Raw genomic sequence first — 21527 nt, 5'->3', positions numbered from 1 at the left:
AGAAAAGAAAACTTGGGCTAGGGCTAGTAGCCGTGTGTCTTGGTAGAGCCCTTGCCGAGCCTGTGTGAAGCCCTGGATTCAACCTCTAACCTCTAGCAGCACATAAGGCAGACATGGTGATACATTCACGCTGTTATCCTGCACTCAAGTGACAGAGGCAGGAGGATCAGTAGGTCGCTGTCATCTTCAGCTACATAGCTAATTTGAAAACAGCATGAATTTCTGAGACCCTGTCTCCAAAAATATAGGAAAGAATGGGGAAAGCCTAGTCAAATACACTGTTTTGCCTTGAAGATGCTTGCTTGGCAGCCTGACAACTGTCACATGGTCTAGCCTTTTCTCTCTCCTCACCTAATTTCCTTCTGTTTAGCCTGATCTCGAAGACGTCCCTCTGGCATTTTTGTGCACATACTGATTAGCCTGTCTCAGGTCACTTGATCCTAGGGTTAATGACCCCAGTCACCTGACACAAATGTCTATGAAGCTGTATTCTTGAGAAAACTTACAAAAAAATCCAACACTTGGGAAACAAATCAGAGATAAGACCAAACCAAAGCAGTCTGACTCCAAAGTTCATACTCCTCATGTTCTCTCAGTCCCTTCATCTAGAATACTCTCTTTCTTATATTTAAATCCTATCACTGACTAATCTATAAAGTCCAGGTAGGTAGAATTGTGTCTACTGGTATACATACTAGCATACCTCTGATGAGCAGGGCGGCTCCTTGGTAAATCATTGTTGAGTAAGTAAAGGAACCGAAGTCCCACTCCACTATGAACAGGCATGTCAAACACTCCTACTCACTTTCTTTTGTAATTCCAGATACCTCAGAACCAGTATCACAGCCTAATGCTTAATTTCTCTGCATTTAACATCTTTCCCTGGTTAGGCCCCACTGGAGCCAGACACTTTGTAAGTCTCTGCTTATCTTACAGGATAGAAGTAAAATTGGAGACACACCATAAACATTTCCTACAATATGGACACACTGCATGAGAATCCCATCCGTGCCCAACTTTGTGAGAACAGAGTTATTTTTCCACACTAGGTTAGAGATGTCTAGGCCTCTTTTCTTGCTGACATTTTCTATTTCAAAACTCATTAAGCAGAACTGTGCTGCAGCATTTAGCAGTTAGGGAAATCATCTGGAAAATCTTGAAGCCCCAGAGTTTGTGGCTTGCTGATTACACAAGCATATTGTTATAGGTCTTCTTGGTAGGGAAGCAGAATGACTCCATCATGATGATCTCATCTGCTAGTTAGCATGAGTTCCAAGATGCCTTGTTCATAGTAGGTGTACTGTTGGCTCCTCCCAATCTGCTTTCCTTTTTCTGTGGTATTATGTAGAACTCACTCACGTGCTGCTTGCAGGTATTGATTCGAATAAAGCTCCTATAATCTACTAAATTGGTAGTAGAGTAGAGCTATAATTTGGCATTTTAGTACATAGGTTGCTAAAATTACTTTTACAATAAATGGCATATTAGAATAGCAATAGTACTAACTAAAAATTATTGTATGTTTACAACTTGTCAAGCACTGTTCTTTTTTGTGTGTTTTGGGGGGGGGTTGTTTTTTGGGGTTTTTTTTTCTCAAGACAGTTTCTGGCTGTCCTAGAACCCTGTAGACCAGGCTGGCCTTGAACTCAAAGATCTGCCTGCTTCTGCCTCCCAAGTGCTGAGATTAAAACATGGGCTAACCACCTGGCACTAGGCGATGTTCTTAAAGCATCATATGTGTTAACTCACTGCCAATCACAGGACGTGGCTACTGTTGTTGTCCCCACTCTACAAATGCACAGGAGGGTGAGTATATGCCTTAAACTATTACCTATACCAAGAATAATCAGAGGAACTAGGATTCCAACCTAGAAAATTTGGGACCAGAATCCTGACTTGTAATATTATGTCCTATCATATCTCCCAAACAACACAACACTGGGCTGAAACACTGCCATTAAGGTCCTTAAAGTAGTAGTAGAATAATACATTCTAAAGTGGTAGTAGAATAATGAATCCAAGAAATGTATCTGGGAATGTTCCAAACTCTACTTGCCAATATTGAGTGCTTTTAAACTCCAATTTACCCACCTACTATGTCTGGAAATAAAATCTGCCCCTATGACACCTTATCTAGTCTTGGGTTGGGAATTTAGTCCAGGGGTACAGAGTTTGTCTGGCATGTACAAAGCCCAAGCTTCATCACCAGAACCTAAAAGTACAAACAACAGAAAGAATATGAGATTTATTTTTCAAACCAAACCATTCTGGTCACTATCACTTACATGCACAAAGTACTGCATGTGCATGGTGGTACATGCCTCTGATCCCAGCACTGGGGAGGTTAACATATTCCAAGTTCAAGGTTGAGCCATACTACACACTAAGACTCGGTCTCAAAAAATGAACAAACAAGAAGACTCTTGATCCTATGACTTAGCACATGTTCGAAAATTAAGAAATGGGAAATTGAGTGTGGGACGTGGAACAGTCAGAAGATGGACCAGGAGGGGGATAAAATCTGGACTATAAAAAAAGATTAAAGAATAAATTTTTAAAAATTTAAAATTGTGGGTTATATTTTTAATAATCACTGTGAACAAATTCTTCCACAATTCTTTTGCACTAAAAGTCAAATTATACAATATAGAAAATAAATCTCCTATTGGCAATCATTCCTGAGTGGATTTAAGGATTTACAACTATATAAAAAGCTACATGTGAGAATAATGGCAGCACAACAGCAGGAGGATATCACTGAACTCAAGGCCATCCTGAGACACAGTGAGTTCTAAGCTACCATGGACTATAAAATAAAACTCATTATCAAAAAAGGCAACGTTGTATTGTTTGGGAGATGTGCTAGGACATAGGATTAAAAGTGAGGATTCTGGTCCTAAACATTCTAGGTTGAAATTCGAGTTCCTCTAATTATTCTTGGTATAGGTAATAGCTTAAGGCATATACTCATGACCCAAATTAATAGACCCAGCTAAAAATATATGTGCTCTAGATGGACAATATTAGAAGATATATAATTGATACATTAAAATGTATTTATAATTGTGACTAAAAGTCACTATCAAGATATTGTGGCTATAAATTAGAACTGAAACTTAATAGGAGAATTAACAGTGAAATAGGAAGCTATTAGTGACAGTGCATGTCTGTAATCCCAGTATTGAGGAGGTGAAGGCAAGAGGATCAGGAACTCAAGGTCATCCTTGGCTACAGACCAAGTTCAAAGCCAGCCTGGACTAAACAAGAACCAGTTTCAAAACAAACAAAATTCAGGTACGTTAACTCACACCTGCAATCTCAGTACCTGGGAGTTGAAGCAGGCTACATAGTAAGTTGCAGGCAACCTAGGCCTGGAGTAAAACTCTTTCTCAAAGGAAGAATAAAAACAAGCAAAAATAAGCTACAGAAATAGCTTCATAACTTAAGAACTCATACTATTCTTACAGAGGGCCAGATCTCAGTACCCAGCAACCAAATCCAGAGGCTTATAACATCCGTAAATCCAGGTCCATGGAACCCATGTCTTCTTCTGGCTTCTTCAGGAACCTATAAACATGTGCACATATACACAGAGAGATAGATAGATAGATAAAGTATTTTAAAAGAAATATCTAAAGAGATAGCTCAGCAGTTACAAGCACTTGTAACTCTTACAGAGGACCAAAATTTGGTTCCCAATATCAATACCAGGAGTTCACAAGTCTCTGTAACTTCAGTTCCAAGGAATCCAAGGCCCTGTGGACTTCATAATTATTCAAACACACATAGCGTACATATGTGCACACACATAAATAAAAGTAAAAAAATGAAATAATCAAAAATGAAATATCAGAAAACATTTTGGTCAAAATTAATAAACTATATTCAAATGATACAAATATTACTATTTTAGTAATATATTTATTAATAATTATACCCTAAACTTGATAGTATCTACTTACTAATATGCTAACAATAATTAATATAGAATACTAACTTATTATTGATAAGAAGAATTCTACTAGAGCTGGAGTTCAGGAGAGTATTTGTCTAGCATAAAATAGGTTATATATTTATCATCACAAAAAATAAGGAGGAGAAACAATCAACATTACCATTATTTTTAGAGCAAATGATTTTACCAACAGAAAAATTAGACATTCCAGGCATAGCAGTGGTGGTCCATACCCATAATTCCAGCAACCAGCAGGCAAGGGCAAGAGAATCTCAAGTTTGAGGTCAGCTAGGGTTACACAGTGAGTTACAGGACCATCTGGACCAGTTAGGGAGATCCTGTCTCAAAGCAAATGTTAGATATCTTCCTTTATTCCACCACAAAGGAGATCACACATACTTGGAACTCTTAACAACTGAGCTCTTTGTAACTCTTGGTTAGCTGTAGGGTCAACTCCTCCTTGTGCCAAGGATTGAAAGCAGGGAAACACACATGGTAAACACATGCTCTACAACTGAGCTACACCCAAACCCCCTTAGGAGCCACTTTTAAGAAACATTATCAGACTGGTGACTACAAATTTCTCCTACAGAGTTTTGAGAATATTCTTTAGAGAGGCCTCTCAACTTTTCAGTTCTTTTTCTCTGTTCTAATCTTTTCTGGTGTTTTTTTTTTTTTTTTCAGGTCGCAACTGAAGTGTTTTCAATTCTTCTTTCTCCTAAGTGGCACATAGCACAGACCAGATGAAACCCCAAGAGAGCAGAATGAAGCTGGGCATGGTAGCTCCGATCTTTAATGTTAGTACCTGGGAGGCTGAGGCAACAGGATTACAAGTTCAAGGCCAGCCAGGGCTATATAGTGACTTTCAGGCCAGATGCAGTTGCATAGTGAGATTGTCTCAAAAAAAAATAAAAAAATAAATAAAAAATAAAAATAAAAACCACTGAGGCTGGGGATATAGTTCAGTAGCAAAGCTTTTTCTAGGATGTGCAATTCCCAGCACTACATACATATACACATACATATGTAAATAAAATGTAGATCCCCTGAGAGGTCTCAGACACTTGGCCACCAACTAGGCAGCATACACCAGCTGATATGAGGCCCCTGACACATATACAGCAGAGAGAGGACTGCCGGATTTGTACTCAGTCAGAGAAGATGCACCTAACCATGAAGAGACCCAAAGGGGGATAAAATCTGGACTGTAAAAAAAGATTAAATAAAATTTAGAAAGAAAAGAAGGAAGGAACAAAAGAAGGAAGAAAGGAAGGAAGGAGAGTATGGCTAGATAGTTCAGTGGAAAGGCACTTGGACCTGAAGACTTGACTCAATACTCATCACCAAAAAAATGAGAGAGAAACAGTAACTGACACATGGCAGGGGGTGGGGTTGGGGGACACAAACCAGTTTCTTCCTAATACCAAGAGGCACATAGAGCTCTGTAAACTGTCCATCAGGAGTGGAAAAGGGAAGTGATTCAAGTGTTTTTCCTTTTCTATCTGTTTTAGTTGTGACATCAATTGCACATACAGGGACAGCAGCAGTCACAACAGCATATAGCAAACACATTTTTTTAATGAACAAAATCAGCAAGTGTAAAGAGCCGGGCTAAAACAGAATTCCTGCCATGTGAAATAATCCATTTAAATGCACTTTTCATTTCATATTGGAAAATTTCACTTCTACACAAGTTACATAAATATTAGTAATTTTTAAAAATCCTCTAGACATAGCTGCACAATTCCAAACAATCACAGAACATATGATGATGCCCATTTAATCACTTCAAAAATGGGATATTTTAATCCTCATTTCTAACAGGAAAAGAAGTATTTGTGAAAATCAGTGTGATCTCTCACATACTTGAACTCACAAAATGAGGAAATCAGCCTGCTGACAACAAAGGACACAAAACACAAAAGCAGAAACACAGTACCCAGTCTGTAACAATACACATTCAAAATAAACATTGCTTCTTTTCTTGCCATTTTCCCTCAATAAATTCAGTTTGCAAGTTTTCTGTTTTGCTTTTTGGTTCTTGGCCTTGCTATAGAGCCCCGGCTGGCCTCAAACTCTTAGTGTTCCTGACTTGGCCTTTCAAGTGCTGTGAATTAAGCACATACCACCATAGCCAGAAATAAGTTGTGTCACATCAAGTCAACCTACAGACTGAGAACAAGAAGTAAAAGAATCAGAGTTGCCAGACTTACTGAAACACTGGTCATGATTTGCCAGATTATCTGCCTCATTTTTATTTTTACTGAGTCCTAGGAAATATCTCTATTTAATAACAAAACACTGGCTTCTATTATCCCATCACTTGGAAGGTAGAAACAAGAGAAACAGGAGTCCAAAGACAGCTTGGGCTACATGAAACACTGTATAAAAAAGAACAAAACCATAACACGCTTGCAAGATGGCCCTACTGGTATGGGTGCCTGCCACGAAGCCTAATGTCCTCTGACATCCACATAAGAGCTGTTGCATACAGGCACCCACACAATACACACACATGTTCCAAAAAAATGAAGAAAAATGTAAAAAAAAAAAAATAACCCTTTTCTGGCAGGATGTTAATTGAAGCAGAATGTTCTATTATAAAAAGCAGGGTCACCTGCAATCCTAGTACTCAGGGAGGTATAGTCAAAGCTCACTATCAAATACAAAGCTAGCCTGATCTAGATAACAAGATCCAGACCGGCTGAGGCTTCATACAGAAATCCTATTACAAAAAGACCAAAAAAAAATGGGGGAACTGGAGAGATGGGTTTTACTTCCTGAGCTAAATTTGGTTCCTAGCATCTAAGGCAGCTAAGTCCATAACCTTTGGTAACCTCAGCTCCAGAGCTCCAGAGCTGTCTCCTAATTTCAAAGGACACACACAAATAAATATGTATTTATTCCAAGCATGATGGTATATGCCTTTAATCTCAGAACTCAGTACACAAAGGCAGGCGGATCTCCACGAGTTCAAGACTAGCCTGGCCTCTACACAGTGAGTTCCAGGACAGCAAAAGAATATGTGGTGAGAGACTCTGTCTCAAAAAAATTTAAGACCAAATATACTTGGAAAACTTGAACTATCCCTTTAATAAAGATAAGTAATGGGGATTTTAGGAGAAAACTCTAAAATATTACTTTCATATGTACTAAGAACTGTATCAGCTCAGACAAATATCTCTGACAATTTACTTTCCTAATTGGAAAATGAATATATTTTCATTCTCTGTAATGTCAAAATTTACAATTAATATTTTGACAAGCAAATCTGAACATATAGACAAAAGTCAGTTCTCTTTTTGTTGTTGTTTTGTTGTTTTGTTTTTTTCAATACAGGGTTTCACTGTGTAGTCCTAGCTGTCCTGGAACTCACTCTGTAGACCAGGGTGGCCTCAAATTCATGGAGAGCCACCTGACCCTGCCTACTGAGTGCTGAGATTAAAGGCATGTACCATCACTACCTGTTACTTTTTTTCAAAGACAGCAGCCTTCTTCATTAAGAAACAAAGATGTTAACCTATCTTTCAGAAGAAAACTGTTTAACCTGGCTAGGGACCACAAATCAAGATCTAAGACTGGGTAGAAGAGTTTCTATCACATTACCAAGACAAAGAGAGAAATCAATTTGGAGAAGAAATGCAAGGATTCCTTGAGGGGAAACTGGAACAACTTTTGGCTTTAAAAATTGTTACTCATTGCCAACTTTTTTGTGTGTGGTTTTTCGAGACAGGGTTGCTCTGTTTAGCCCTGGCTGCCCTGGAACTCGATTTGCAGACCAAAATGGCCTTTCACTCAGAGATCTGCCAGCCTCTGGCCTCCTCACTGCTGAGATCAAAGGTGGACACCACTACACCCAATTGTCACCCAGTTGTTTTTAAAATTAAGACACAATACTCAATCAGAATTAAAAACTGATTGAGGTTCAACAAAGAAACACAACAAGGGGAAGGTAAGCCATGCTCCCACACAGGAATGACACCTTATTTACTTTAGTGTCGTTTACATTTCGGGTTACATTACCATTAAACCTCACACTATAACTGTGTTTATCATTCTGAGTTTTTTCTACATGTAGGCTTTTGGTGGGTTAACAGTTAGTTCTATATGACTATCCTTCATGACTTCTTTTATATTTTGATTTTTTTTCAAGCTGCCAGAGTTAGAACCCAGGGCCTCGCCCATGGAAAGGCAAGACTCTACCACCAAACTACCTTCACAGACCTTATTCCTTTTTTCCCTCTTGAAATCTTGAAAGGTGTGGTTGTTAGCAATAGAGATGCACATGTGCAGTAGGATCTTACAAGTATTTCTGTGCCTGGACTATCCCTCCATTCCTCCACCCCTCCAGAGCTAAGTCCTGTTCATTTTTCCAGCTCCAGCTCCAGTGCTTCCTTCCATACACGTTTATAACACTTCCTGGTTGTAATATATGTTAGTGAGATTTTAAGTGACTATGTACTGTGTGTTCCTTTCCTACTTCGTTGTGGGACACTCAAGTATAACAACAAAACCTTTCATTACCATAGAAACAAGAAAGTCTGAAAATAAAAAAAACTAAAACCTCTGTTCAAAATAATCTTTAAGAATGATGGTAGAAAGAATCTAGGTTGTTTATTCAATTAGTGAGGTTGCTAGAACCCAGTCTTCATGGCCAAATTCGATTCAGTTGATTGCAAATTCTTTTGAGTCCAGGAACTGTCTTAACAGTCTCACCCCATCTCTCACACTTCAGTATCACACCTAATTCAATGTTCTACACGCACTGTCTCAATACAAAGCCATATTACTAAATAACGAGGCATAATTAAAACAAAGTTCAGATCCTAGAAAAATATTGGCTTGTAAAAGCATGAGTGTTGTCCGTGTTTAAAATAACCTCAGCATCTACAACAAAAAGAGTCAAAAGTAAAATACAATCCAGCATGTGGGAGGCACTGAATTCAACCCCCAGCACTGAAAAGAGGGAGGAAGAGCCTCAGCAAAGCGGGCAGGGTGGGATAGGGATGGCTGTAACTTTACTGGAAATGGAGCACAAAGAACAAAAAGGGGTAAGGAGTCTCCGTTTAGTTTATGCTCCCAGAGCGTGACAAGAAACCAAATACCCAGTTTTAGAAAAATATTTAGTCAGTGATGGTGATATTCGGGACCTTATTTTCTAAAGTAGAAAGAGATGTCATTAATCAAAGATCCCAGTCCACAAGAAGTCCAGTGCGCGGTTCAGACCTTCTCGTGTCCACAATTAGCACAGGCCACACATGATCAAGATACTCTCTCCAGGAGAGTACAAAAAAGTGACACAGGTCAGGACTCAGCCTCCTTTCTCTGCCCTGGCTGAGAGGGTAAATCCTAAGTGTGGTTAAATATATGAGTTGTGCAGGAATTTGCCCCAGCCTAAAGTGGTGACCTTCTCACCATCCTAGACCGTACCGATCAACTGACAAAAGAGCCCCTCTAGTGAAGTCGCCGATGGGAAACCACTGTGGAACTTACCTGGGTTTCCAGGGCTGGGGTTGGAGCTCTGGAGCTCCGCAGGGCGCAGGGCGGCAGCGATCAACCAGCACGCAGCCTCCGCGCTCGCACACACAGAAGAGTCTAGGCACAGGCGGCGGCAGCTCCTCCCTCGATGGCTTTCCCAGCCCCAGCCTCCCCAGCCCCAGGCTCCCCAGCCCACAGCGTTCGCCCCGCCCTCCTCCGAGGCCCCCACTTCCGGGTGATGCCAGGGCCCGGAAGCTGGGCCGACTAGGGAAATGGTCCACGTCACGTGAAAGGGAGCACGCGCCCAGAGCTCCGTGCGCCCCCTGGTGCACGCATGCATCCTCGGCCAAGATGTGTTAGGCACTTGCAGTTCCTTAAGCTCCCACCCCCAATGCCTAAGGCAAACTCAACAAAAAAGGGGGAAAAGTACTTGAATAGTGAGGGCTTGCCATAAACCAACCCATAGTTTGTCCTTGCCAGCATAAAATATCATAGACCTGGCAAAACGTGTTTACTTACTAAACTAACTCCAGACGGGAAAAATCAGAACCAGAAACTTCCTCTCAAGCCTCTGATGAAAAATGACATCGTGATTTGGCGCGGTGGCTTGTTCCTGTGATCCCAGCACTTGAAAGGAAGAGGCAATAAGATGGCGAATTGAAACCAGCTAGGCTACACAGTGAGGTCCTATCCATACTGGGGTATAGAGTGAGAGCCTGTCTCAAAGAAAATTGTTTCTCCAGATAGTTCAATCTTTAAGAGCATTATTGACTCCTCTTGCAGACAACGCAGGGCAGCTCACAACAGTTGTTACTTCAGGTCCAGGGAATCGATGCCCTCTTCTGGCCTTCTAGGGTACTGCCTAATCGTGGTGCACAGATGTACATACAAACAAAATTCGCATACACAAAAAATAAATCTACCCGAGTGATAGACTGCTGCTGCAAACTGTACTCTAACCCCACATAAATGATTTGGTACACAAACACACACACACACACAATTTTCTCAAATAAAATATAACGACATCATTCAAGGAGGCTGGCAATTCCTTGAGTTTAATCCTCTGCAGGAAAATGATTACCATCAAATCTGCTGACCTGAGCTCCATCCCTGGTGGAGGGAAAGAACCCCCACAAATTGTTCTCTCTGTCTTTATGCCTGGGCTGTAGGACATACAGCACACCCACAAATAAATACATGTAAAATAAATAACAATTTTAAATATAAATGGGCTGGAGTGATGACTCAATGGTTAAAAGCACATACTGTTCTTGTAGAGGACTCAAGTTTAGTTCCCAGCATCCACAATGTGATAATGTGTAGCTAGGTTTTGTTACTTTGCAGGCTCTTCTTTTCCCATCCTTTATCATCCCCGTCCACCACCATCCTGTTTCAGCACCTATGCTAGATAGGAGATAGGAGAGAAAGGATGGAGGGGGAAGACATAGAGATCCCTGGAACCAGTTTATTTCTTCTTTGAGCACGACAACAAATGAAAATCAAACTTCCTGAAAGACCACCAACCACAAACCAATATATGGGGGCACTAGCATTTATATACCCATAATTCCAAATGTCATACAATTGCAGAAACTATCTGCAGCTGGCAAAACCATGCTTCTGCTAGAGCACCAGGCAAATCATACACAGCTGCTGTGGGTAGTTTGCAGCAGCCCCATATCCCACACCTGGGATTAAAACTAAACCATATTCCTATATTTCTGTGTTGATTGAAGAAACCAAATTCCAGAATTCTCAGTACAATAATGGATAATTCACAACCACTTGTAACTCCAGGTCCTCCTGTAAGAGGGGACCTAACACCCTCTGAACTGAGGCCACTTACACCCACATGTGCACATAATTTTAAAATTAATTTTTTAGTATAAAGATTTATTGTGGGGGAAAGAAATAAGGACCTGAAAGAGGGGTAGAGGCAGAGAAGGGGGGCGAGAAAGACAGTAAGAGAGGCCAGCTGGGAACATGTGGGAACAGAGAGAGTGTGAAATCTTAAAATTAACTTTCAAAAAGAAACTAAGGCAACTTTTAAGTGTGCTCCCAAATATCAGCAAACTGAGTTATAGGTGCAAACTGATTGGTGTTGAACTAAAAGAGTATCACTATTCACATACTTTGTACCTTTGGCCACTTGGGACACATTTTCCCTCAATACAATTGTCATGAAAATAAAAAATAAAAAAATAAAAATCACTCAATGATAGGAACCAAGAAATGAGCTTTAGAGAATCAGAATAGCAAGTCAGCTATTCCTCTAGTTAATCTAGACACTGGTTTATCTGTCACTCGCAGCCTCACTAAAATGTCACCTTTGCCTGCATCCTCTAGTCCCTTAATACTCAAGCATATTAACATTCTTTTCATGTTTACTATATTGAATGAAAAATTATAAGGCAATGTTTTCAGGTTTGCTGGGAGTTCAGCAAATACTAAGCACCTCCAAATTGTTTCAATATGGGATCTATCCTTAATGAAGTCACCAAGTAAGAACATAACATTGGGCCTGAGGAAATGGCTCTTTGATTAAGAGCCAGAATGGCTGACAACTGCCTGTAACTCCATCCATAGAAATAGAAAATACATAATTCCATTTCAGAGTAAGTTAAAAACAGGACTTATGGCATCCATCTTAATCTAACAGTACTTCATAGTCCCTCAAAAGAATCTTTAAGTATTGCTAATGCTTCTGAGGTAAGCTGTCTCAAGTCTTCATCCATACAAAATACAAAATAAATTCATTTAGTGACCTCCCAACTCCAGGTAATTATGAAATCCAAAGTAATGTGTTAGTTATAACAGCTTAAAGGTAGAACTTGCCTGAGTGAAGCAGGAAAGCACCAAGGTTCCAATACTGTAAGAACAAAACTGAACTAACTACTGCTTCATTTCTACTAGTGGTTATGGTAGTGTTAAAAATCACCCATCAAAGCCAGGCTTGGTGGCACATGCCTTTCGTCCTAGCACTCAGGAGGCAGAGGTAGTCTCTGTGAGTTCAAGGCTGATCTGGTCTACAGATGGAGTTCCAGGACAGCCAGGGTAGAGAAACCTTGTCTCAAAAAAAAAAAAAAAAAAAAAAAAAAAAAAAACCCGGAAAAAATAAGTACAAGAGAGAGAGAGGCAAGCTGGGGTTGGGTCGGGCATTTGCTGCCAGGACCTACATGGTAAAGAACCTACCCCTTCAAGTTGTCCTCTGCAAGTTGTCCTCTCATCTTCACATGTGGACTGTGACACATGTCGGTACAAAATACACACACATTAAATGTAAAAAAGCCACATGAAGCTGACAACTATCACTTACCTGACAGAAAGGAACAACTCAAACGGGAGAGGGACCATGAAGGGGACTGGAGAGGATGATTAATGGAAAAACAGACCAAATCATAGTGTACATTACCGCCTCATGAGTGCTAGCTCTAAGCTCAAAAGATGTACAAAGGTGTTAAATTTGTTTAATCAACATTTCAGATTGATCTGTATTTGAATAACTTAGTACTAGTTTGAACATTTCTACAGATCTCATAAAAATGTTTCAAGGTTCTTTTTTGAGACAATGTCTTTTAACTATGTAGGGCCTGAGTAGCCTGGATCACCGCAGTGATCCTCCCTGCCTCAGGAGGACTGAGATTGAAGGTATATGCTACCACACCCAGCTTCAATTTCATCTAACAGCATTAACGTAGTTAGAAATCTTGAAAACTATTTCTAGTAAACAGAATGTGGAATTCCTATCAGATAAATTGCTAAAGGCAACAGAAATTCCATGTTCTGCTTATTAAAACATTGTAAATGATTATAAACTACAGCTCTAACCAAAAAAAGTAATGGAACCTGTGATACAATTATTTCGTTTAGTTTATACCTTACACAGGAAGTCCATTGCCATATACTATAAATTCAGGATAATCCCCAAACCTAAATGTTATATAATATTGCTATAATTATAGAAGACCAACAGGAGAGGCCAATGAGTATCAAAATATATCACTTTAAACTCATGATTAACAGGTACTCTTATTTTTTCAGCAACAGTTAAATAACTAGGAAGCATATGACAGATCCTAAGAATTAAGTATTATGCTGAAAAATCTAACACCTAATTAAAATGAATATGCCATACAGTGTAAGGAGGTAGTAGTCTTTAGCAAACCTAGCTCATACAGGATTATTATTCCCTTGGGTTTGGTGACAGTGTGAAGTGTCTAAGCAGAAAGGAGTTAGTGACAATTCCAAATATAACCATGAGGTAGAGAGCACTAAGCATAACCTATATGGTCAAACTCTTGACCCAGTGGTCTCCTAAAACAGCTCTGTTGTTATTCATCCACTAGCTATAATTTCAGCTTACTATGAAGGTGCCTTCCTGATCATAGATTTCCCTCATACCACCTCATGGGGGGGAGCCATTTTAAGAGACAATACCAGCTTAAATAAATGAAAAGTCATCATGCTTGGCTTCATTTACAAAGAAAGAAAACAAAACCTAGGATGAAGGTTTCAAGATACTTTATTTCTTTATTTGTTCTTCAGTCTGCCATAGTTTAATGAGTACATGATTCTTTGACTTGGCATTCACTTATGACTTAGTTTTGAAACAATTCCTTGATTATTGCACCAGCTGACATGACTACTGATCTCTCCATTCCTTTGGGGTGACTCTGCCAACAGGGGACAGGTTCCATTCTATTCCAATTTGTGTGGCTGTCTGTAAGAATTAAAAGGCTGTCAGTTATACATATTTAAACCACAGTCCATTCTCAACTTGGAAACTGTATCTTCAAAATTACAAAGAAATTCTGCTCCTTAGTTTAACAATAAACAGCAAGTCACCTGGTATATAGTGCTTTACATAGCAGTCAAAACAAATTGCTGTCCGTTCTGAGTTGGAGAAAATGGTCTAAATCTGCACTGTCTAATATAGGAGTCACTGGCCACATCTGATTGGAATTTCTGGTGGTGATGGCACACACACTTAAACCCAGCACTTAGTAGGCAGATGCAGGCAATTCTCTGAGGGCATCCTGGTCTACAGCGTGAGTTCCAGGACAGCTCAGACTATACAGAGAAATTCTGTCTCCAACTACCCGCCACCCAAAAAAAGTATGTGGAATGTAACTAGAAGTCTGAGGAAATAAATTTTGAAATTGTTTTTAAATCAAAACTTATTTTAGGGCTGGAAAGATGCCTCAGTGGTTAAGAGCACTGACTACTCTTCCAGAGGTCCTGAGTTCAATTCCCAGCAACCACAAGGTGGCTCACAACCATCTGTAATGAGATCCAATACCTTCTTCTGATGTGCCTGAAGACAGCTACAGTATACTCATATACATAAAATAAACAAATGCTTGAAGACCCTGGGTTCAATCCTCAGCACTAAAATTAATAGTATATTTCAGGCAAGGGATGAATTATCCCCTTTGTTTTATTGAGACAGGTTTGGTTCCATGTGGCCCAGGGTGACCTTAGACTTGTTATGTAACTAAGATGCCCCTAAACTCTTGATCTTCTTGTATCTCTACTGTTGGGATTACAGGTGTGTGCCACCTCACACAGCAATCTGTATCACTTACATAGAAATATAGTTATTAAAATTTCAAAATTTCTACTTTTAACAAGAAAATAACTAGAGAAAACAAGTTGTTAAGCAACAGATGTAGAACCCTAAAATATGGTAAACAAGGTATATTTTATCTATCAAGAAAATTACATTTGGGTTTTGGAGTTGTTTTCTGTTTTGAGACAAAAAGTCTGCTATGTAGCCTACGTAGACCTCAGGCTAGCTGCTCTTATTATTCTCTCAGTCTATCTGCCTCAACCTCCCATGTGCTGGCATTGCAGGTGTGTATCTCCAACCCCACTGGCTTGTGTGCCTCAGCTGTGACTACAGGATTTTAGAAGGAATTCAGGTCACTGAAGTATATCTAGGAAGTTGACTCAAAATATGAAAATCCAGAACTTATACAACAAAAAAACTTGGCCAACAGATCTATAAATGTTTTCAGCTTAATAAAGACACCATGGCAATGTTGTTGTTCTTATTGCTGTGAATTTGCACACAGGGCCCTGTCAATGTCAATCATGTACTTTATAACCTATGACAGCAATCTTCTATTCACTGATGTCATATGGAAATATGATGGGTCAGAATTTCTCTACTGCAATGAACTGATACACAAATTATGAAGAGAAGCATATGTAGCTCAACATTAGAATGTTTTAACTGTTTTAGGGGTAACTTCTCACTATGTACATTATATAGCCCAGGCTGACCTCACACTTGCAGACATATACCACCATGCTTTGGCTCCACAAATAAGATTCTTCTAACAGCTACACAATACAGAAAAGGGCTGCCTTACAATCCAACAAAAACTTTGTTACTGGAAACATTAAAAAGATGAATGAATGCTGAATGCAAAGGAAGACACACATATTGGGTTGATCAGACAGTCTTTCCAATCCTTAACTAGAACTAGTTGAGAATAAAATATATTAACATAGACTAGATGAGAATAAAACATATCTAAATTAAAAAAGCATTGAGCCTGAGATTATAGCTCAGTGACAGAGCATTTGCCTAACATGTATGAGACCCTGAGTTTAATCCCTAGCACTGCAAAAGAAATAATCAACTAATAGTACTTACATATGTCCATGTAGAAATACAGAAGATGCTGCCACCTGCTAATATAGCATTTCCATATTTGTCATGGAAATTAGGTGTCCTCTTCTGATGGCTCTGCCTTGCCACTACTTGCTGAATGCTTCGAACTTAGAAAAGAACACAGAAATACATGAATCAAATATCAAAATCAAACCAACACAACTGCCAATAAGGAAAGCAAAGGCAGTGAATTCTACAGACTACTACAATTCAACTAAATGTTAACCACAATAACAAGTGGTCAGGCGGTAGTTGCCTTCAGTCCCAGCACTTGGGAGGCAGAGGAAAGCAGATTTCTGAGTTGAAGACCAGCCAGGTTAGAAGCCAATTCTAAGACAGACAGAACTACACAGAGAAACCTTGTCTCTAAAAAACCAAAACAAAACAAAAAGAGAAAGAGAGAAAGGGAGGGAGGTAGGGCGGACGGAAAGATGGGCAGAGGGACAAACAAGTAAGTACCTTGTCAAATGCTGTGGAAAATAAGACAAACTGCCAGGCTCATACCTGAAAGAAAGCTCAGCACTTGGGAGACTGAGACAGGAGAAGTGCCATGAGTGCAAGGCCAAACTGGGCTATACAGTGAATTCTAGGCTACCCTGAGCTACAGTTAAATATCTCAAAAAAAATTAATTTGAGGACTAGAGATGGCTCGGCAGTTAAGAGCACTGATTGCTCTTTTTTTTTTTTTTTTTTTTTTTTTTTTGCTTTTTGAGACAGGGTTTCTCTGTGTAGCCCTGGCTGTCCTGGAACTCACTCTGTAGACCAGGCTGGCCTCGAACTCAGAAATCCACCTGCCTCTGCCTCCCAAGGGCTGGGATTAAAAGCGTGCGCCGCCACCACCTGGTGTGATTGCTCTTTCAGAGGTTCTGAATTCAATTCCCAGCAACAACATGGTAGCTCACAACCATCTGTGATGGAATCTGATGCCCTCTTCTGGTGTGTCTGAAGACAGCTACAATGTACTTGTATACATAAAATTAGTAAATCATTTTTTAAAAATAAAATAAATATGATAAAGTGACACATGGACAGAAACATGATTTAAAAAATACAATAAAATATTGACACATAATGGTAAATGTTCTTCACACAATTTTCATTTTTTCTGGATTCCTGAAAATTTTCACAACAAAAATAAAAGTTTATCATTGTAAAACTATGCCCCCAAACTATGGTAAGCAGGATTTTAAAATAATTGGTAAAGAATAAGGTTTTTGATTATATAATAAGAGTATATATAAGCAGACAAGCATATTTGTAATCTACGCACTTGGAAGGTGGAAGCAGGAGGATCCACCTAGGGTGCATGAGACCCTGTCTCAAAAAATAGAGTAGAAAAAATGTATGAGATACAGATTTTATCATCAGGTAATTTCTAGCCTAGAAGTGAGTATTATACATGAAGACACGAATCTCTGTCGTATAAGAAAGTAGAATTAACTCAGCATTTAGGCAAGTAGGACTTCATATAGATGTAGAAAAATGGAATTAAAATCGACAGAGATAGATAGATCTACTGTACCAAAAAGCCAATCAAGTTTGGATGAAGAACAAGGTATGTAGGCAGCTTAGTTAAGGAATAAAACTCAAAAGAAGTGGTAAATACCAAGAAAAGCATTAGTTTTTCTCCCTAAATCTACACATCACTTCCTCATTGTTTTAAAGGTCTTTAAATGTGCTTAAAGATACAGAGGAAAAAGCAATATTGAATTGAGGTGTGACAGTTTATACCCCTACTCTCAAGACTTGGGAGGCTAAGGTCGGAAAAACTATACTCAATTTTGATGCCAGGCTGGGCTGCAGAGCAAGACTATTTCAGAGTGTTGGATTCAAATTATATCAAACTCCACCCCCTTCAAAAAAAAAAAAAACCCAATGGTCTTTATGTGGTATAATCCTAATAATTACTTAACCATTGTATTAGCTCTTTAGCTGCTTTTACTTTCACCTTTAACCAGTCACACCCAGGGAAATGCCCAATTGGTTAACGTTCCCTAGACTTGATCCCTAACACTTGAGAAGCAAACACAATTAGGTCCATAAAGGTGATAAGTACTTGTAATCCCTGCACTTGGGAAATGGAGGCAAAGGATCAGGAGTTGAAGACATTCTTGGCTACAAATTAAATGGAAGGTCAACCTAGTGTACTTGAAACCCTCCCTCAGAAAACAGCCGCATCCAGAATAAGCAAATTCATAAACACTCCATAATGTATTCTGCTCCAGAACACTTAAAAGGTTGAGTATGAGAAATAGGAACACAACAAAATAAACATTAAAAAATAACCTTTTTGCCTGGTCTCCAGAGCAAGCTCCAGGACACCCAGGCTACACAAAGAAACCCTGTCTCAAAAAACAACAAAAAACTTTTTCTACATTATTTTAAAAGTCCCTAAATCATTTAAAGATCAAAGAACTTGAGATTTCCCAATAACTGTTGTTTCAACACTGATTTACCAAGTGGATTTCCTTAAGTCTCTCCTCGACACCAAAAACAAAAAGTTTAATGACCAGAGATTGGTTAATGATCTTATGAAACAGGTATTATTTACTAAGCTCTGTTTTACAAAAACAAGTTTATAAAGCTATTATTTGTCCAGAGTGAAAGAAATAATGAACAGCTTGTGGCAAATGAAAGATCAGTTGGAATCCTATTTTTTCAATTATTCCCAAAGTACTTCAGTGCTTAGAACACAGCATGAGACTCTCCGAACATCTCTGTAAAATAAAACTAAATCCATGGCTAAGAAGCAAGCTAAAGGTATTTGTGTAAGGTCACCTTTATTCACATTACTGAAGGTCACCTTCACGGGAAAGCAATTACGAAAATGATTTTTTTTTCCTTTCCAGTCCAGTGTATTGTCCACATTTAATGCTAGCCTCAAATTTCCACGTACTTGCCTACCTTTTAAGCGGGAAAAAATGACCATGACTGTTTTCGTTATAGCTAATATTCTGTTAATAATCTACAGGCAACTTCTTCAAAGCTGCCAGGCTTAGGGTTTCCCCCTTGCTATAAATCCAGATGAGGTCGCTTTAGTTTCCTACCACTGTTACTGTAGGAGATCAGTTCTTCTATGTAAATACACTCCCAAAGCTAAAATTTAGAACATCGCAAAAAGAGCAAGGTGTCCGCCAAAGCGTTCTTCCTGGAAATCATAGGTCCCTGAAGAAAGAGAATGCATAACTAGGTTAGGAACACAAGGACAGGATGATAAAGCCACTGTCACGGCTACCGCTGTCATGGCTATCATCCCAGTGACTGGAGACCACACAGGGACCTGTGCACCTAGAATTAAAACCGCAGGATTTGGGTTGGAGGAAAAGGACATGAGAGCACGAGGACAGGCAGATCCCAGGTGTCGTAAAGGACTCGCCCACATTATCTGCTCACCTTGGAGACGGCTTAGTGCGTTTTTGGCCAAGGGCAACATCGTGGAATTGGAGATGGAACTGCGGCTACTACAGCTGCTGCCTTGGTGCAAATTCACCCCAGATACCCTTGCAAAGAGTCCTGAAAAACAAAATGGCTTTCAGCGGGGATTCCTAATGAGAATTGGTGAGATGTCGCGAGATTTGGAGGTTGACCTATAGAAATTGTAATCCTATTTCCTGCGAGAAAAAAGAAAGGCCTTTGGGAAATGTAGTTTCGAGCTTGATGGCTGCCATAGAATAGCATTTACAAAACAGGGAGATAACTCTTTGGACAAAGGTTTAGGACTCTATAAACAAGAACTGAGACACCGACCTTACATAACTCACCAGCTTCAAAACGGTGCTAAAACTCCAGAGGTTTGTCTCCTATTACCTATGTTAATTGGTTTCACTTTTAATCTCTTTATGGTAATTTTTGGGGGGAGTTGAGACACGGTCTTTCTATTTAGTCCTGGCTGACCAGGAACTCTCTATGTAGACCAAGCTGACCTTGAACGTGCAGAGATACTCCTGTGTCTGCCTCTCAAATGCTGGGAGATCAATTGGCCTTTTTTGTTTTCTAGGGATTCCAGTTTATGTACATCTGGCAAGAATACTATATACAAATGTATCTTCTTAAGCAACTCTGTGTAAAAAAATAAAAAAGAAATAAAAAAAAACTCTGTGTAAAACAGCTCTCCCTATGTAACCCATACTGGCTAGAACTCACTATGTTGCCCAGATTGGCCTAGAATTTGCAATTCTTCTGCCTTAGCTTTTCTAGTATCATGATTAGAGAAATAATGTACAAATCAAACTCTGCTTCTTAGAGCATCCTACCAGAATGTATAGGACCTTGGCATGTCCCATTCAGTAATAGTATGAACTTAATAATTTAATCAAAGCACTGCACACCAGATTTCTACACTTTAAAATCACTGCTTTCCCTTTGTAATTAAAAAAAGTGTCTTGAGGGGGAAGGAGGGATGTGTGCAAAAGAAAGTGTAACCTGTGAACAATGCATTATGAGTATCCTATTCCACATCAACCTTTTATGTTTTGTATTCATTGGTGATTCTGTACCATATGACCACTCTGGTGCATACTCCGAAAGCAACCTGAGTGAGCATAAAACAAAGATACTCAAGCGACCATGCTTATTTGGTATGCCTGTTTGTTTATTTTTGTTTCTTTAAGACAAGATTTCATCCTGTGGTGCAGGCTAACTTGGAATTTACTATGTAGCCAAGCCTGGCCTCATTCTCATGGCAAACTGCCTGCTACAGTCTCCCAAGTGCTGGAATTATAGGTGTGAGCTGACATCCCTATAATTTAACCATTTTAACATTTTTCTTTTTAGATTTTGACATAAGCTCACACCAAGTTGCCCATATTGGCTGTTAACTCACCCTAAAGTAGAGGCAGGCATTGAACTTACAATCCTCCTGCCTCAGGTTCCCAAGTAGCAGGAATTAAACTGACCTATGAGTCCCAGCTTAATTTTTTCATATCCTATTTTCACATGCATTTTTCCACTTCTTTCAATCAGGGACTCGCCATGTAACCTAAGTGGGCCTCAACGTTGTGCTTTTCCCGCTATAGTCTGCTAAGAGCTGGGATTATAGGCATGTGCCACCACGTGTGCCTATTGCATCCTCCCCTCCCCTCCTAGTCTCTTCTTTTCTAGCTGTCTTTCTGTTTGTTTTGTCTTGTTTGGTTTGGTTTGAGGCAGGGTCTCTTGTAGCTCAGGGAGGAACTCCCTGTGCAGCCTAGACTGGTATTAAACCCTGATATCCTCCTGCCTCTATCTCTTGAGTACTGGGATTACAGCCATGCTCCGACATGCTCATCTTATTTCATATCTCTTTATGTTGAGACCAATAATTTTCCTTTCTTTAAAAAAAAAGATTTATTATTTATACAGCATTCTGCCTACATGCATGCCCACAGGCCAGAAGAGGGCATCAGATCCCATTATAGATGGTTGTGAGCCACCATG

At 39.5% G+C, this 21527-nt stretch overlaps 2 protein-coding genes across 3 annotated transcripts in view; both read right to left on the bottom strand.

The window, feature by feature from the left end:
- Positions 1-9591, bottom strand: part of Atp7a (ATPase copper transporting alpha) — a 99540-nt gene extending 89949 nt beyond the window's left edge. For both annotated transcript variants that reach the window (XM_034485395.2, XM_076918634.1), the window contains exon 1: positions 9449-9591. The gene's annotated coding sequence lies outside the window, so the exon portion shown is untranslated. The remainder of the gene's footprint in view (positions 1-9448) is intronic.
- Positions 9592-13940: 4349 nt separating this feature from the next.
- Cox7b (cytochrome c oxidase subunit 7B) lies at positions 13941-19674 on the bottom strand. The gene is made up of 3 exons (XM_034484778.2): positions 19509-19674; positions 16098-16222; positions 13941-14156 (listed from the first exon to the last, which is right to left on the bottom strand). The coding sequence occupies exons 1-3, from the start codon at positions 19546-19548 to the stop codon at positions 14079-14081; spliced, it is 243 nt and encodes an 80-aa protein (XP_034340669.1). The 5' UTR covers positions 19549-19674; the 3' UTR covers positions 13941-14078.
- Between the last annotated feature and the right edge of the window lie 1853 nt (positions 19675-21527).

Source organism: Arvicanthis niloticus, chromosome X, assembly GCF_011762505.2.
Source record: "Arvicanthis niloticus isolate mArvNil1 chromosome X, mArvNil1.pat.X, whole genome shotgun sequence".
Lineage (NCBI taxonomy): Eukaryota > Metazoa > Chordata > Mammalia > Rodentia > Muridae > Arvicanthis > Arvicanthis niloticus.
Note: the sequence above shows the minus strand (reverse complement) of the source record. Positions and strands in the feature narration are given on the sequence as shown.

Coding starts and splice junctions, on each gene's coding strand:
- Cox7b (XM_034484778.2), bottom strand. CDS start 19,548: ATGTTGCCCTTGGCCAAAAACGCACTAAGCCGTCTCCAAG. Junction 16,223..19,508: donor CGCACTAAGCCGTCTCCAAG/GTGAGCAGATAA, acceptor TTCTTTTCTAAG/TTCGAAGCATTCAGCAAGTA. Junction 14,157..16,097: donor GTATTTCTACATGGACATAT/GTAAGTACTATT, acceptor TAATTCTTACAG/ACAGCCACACAAATTGGAAT.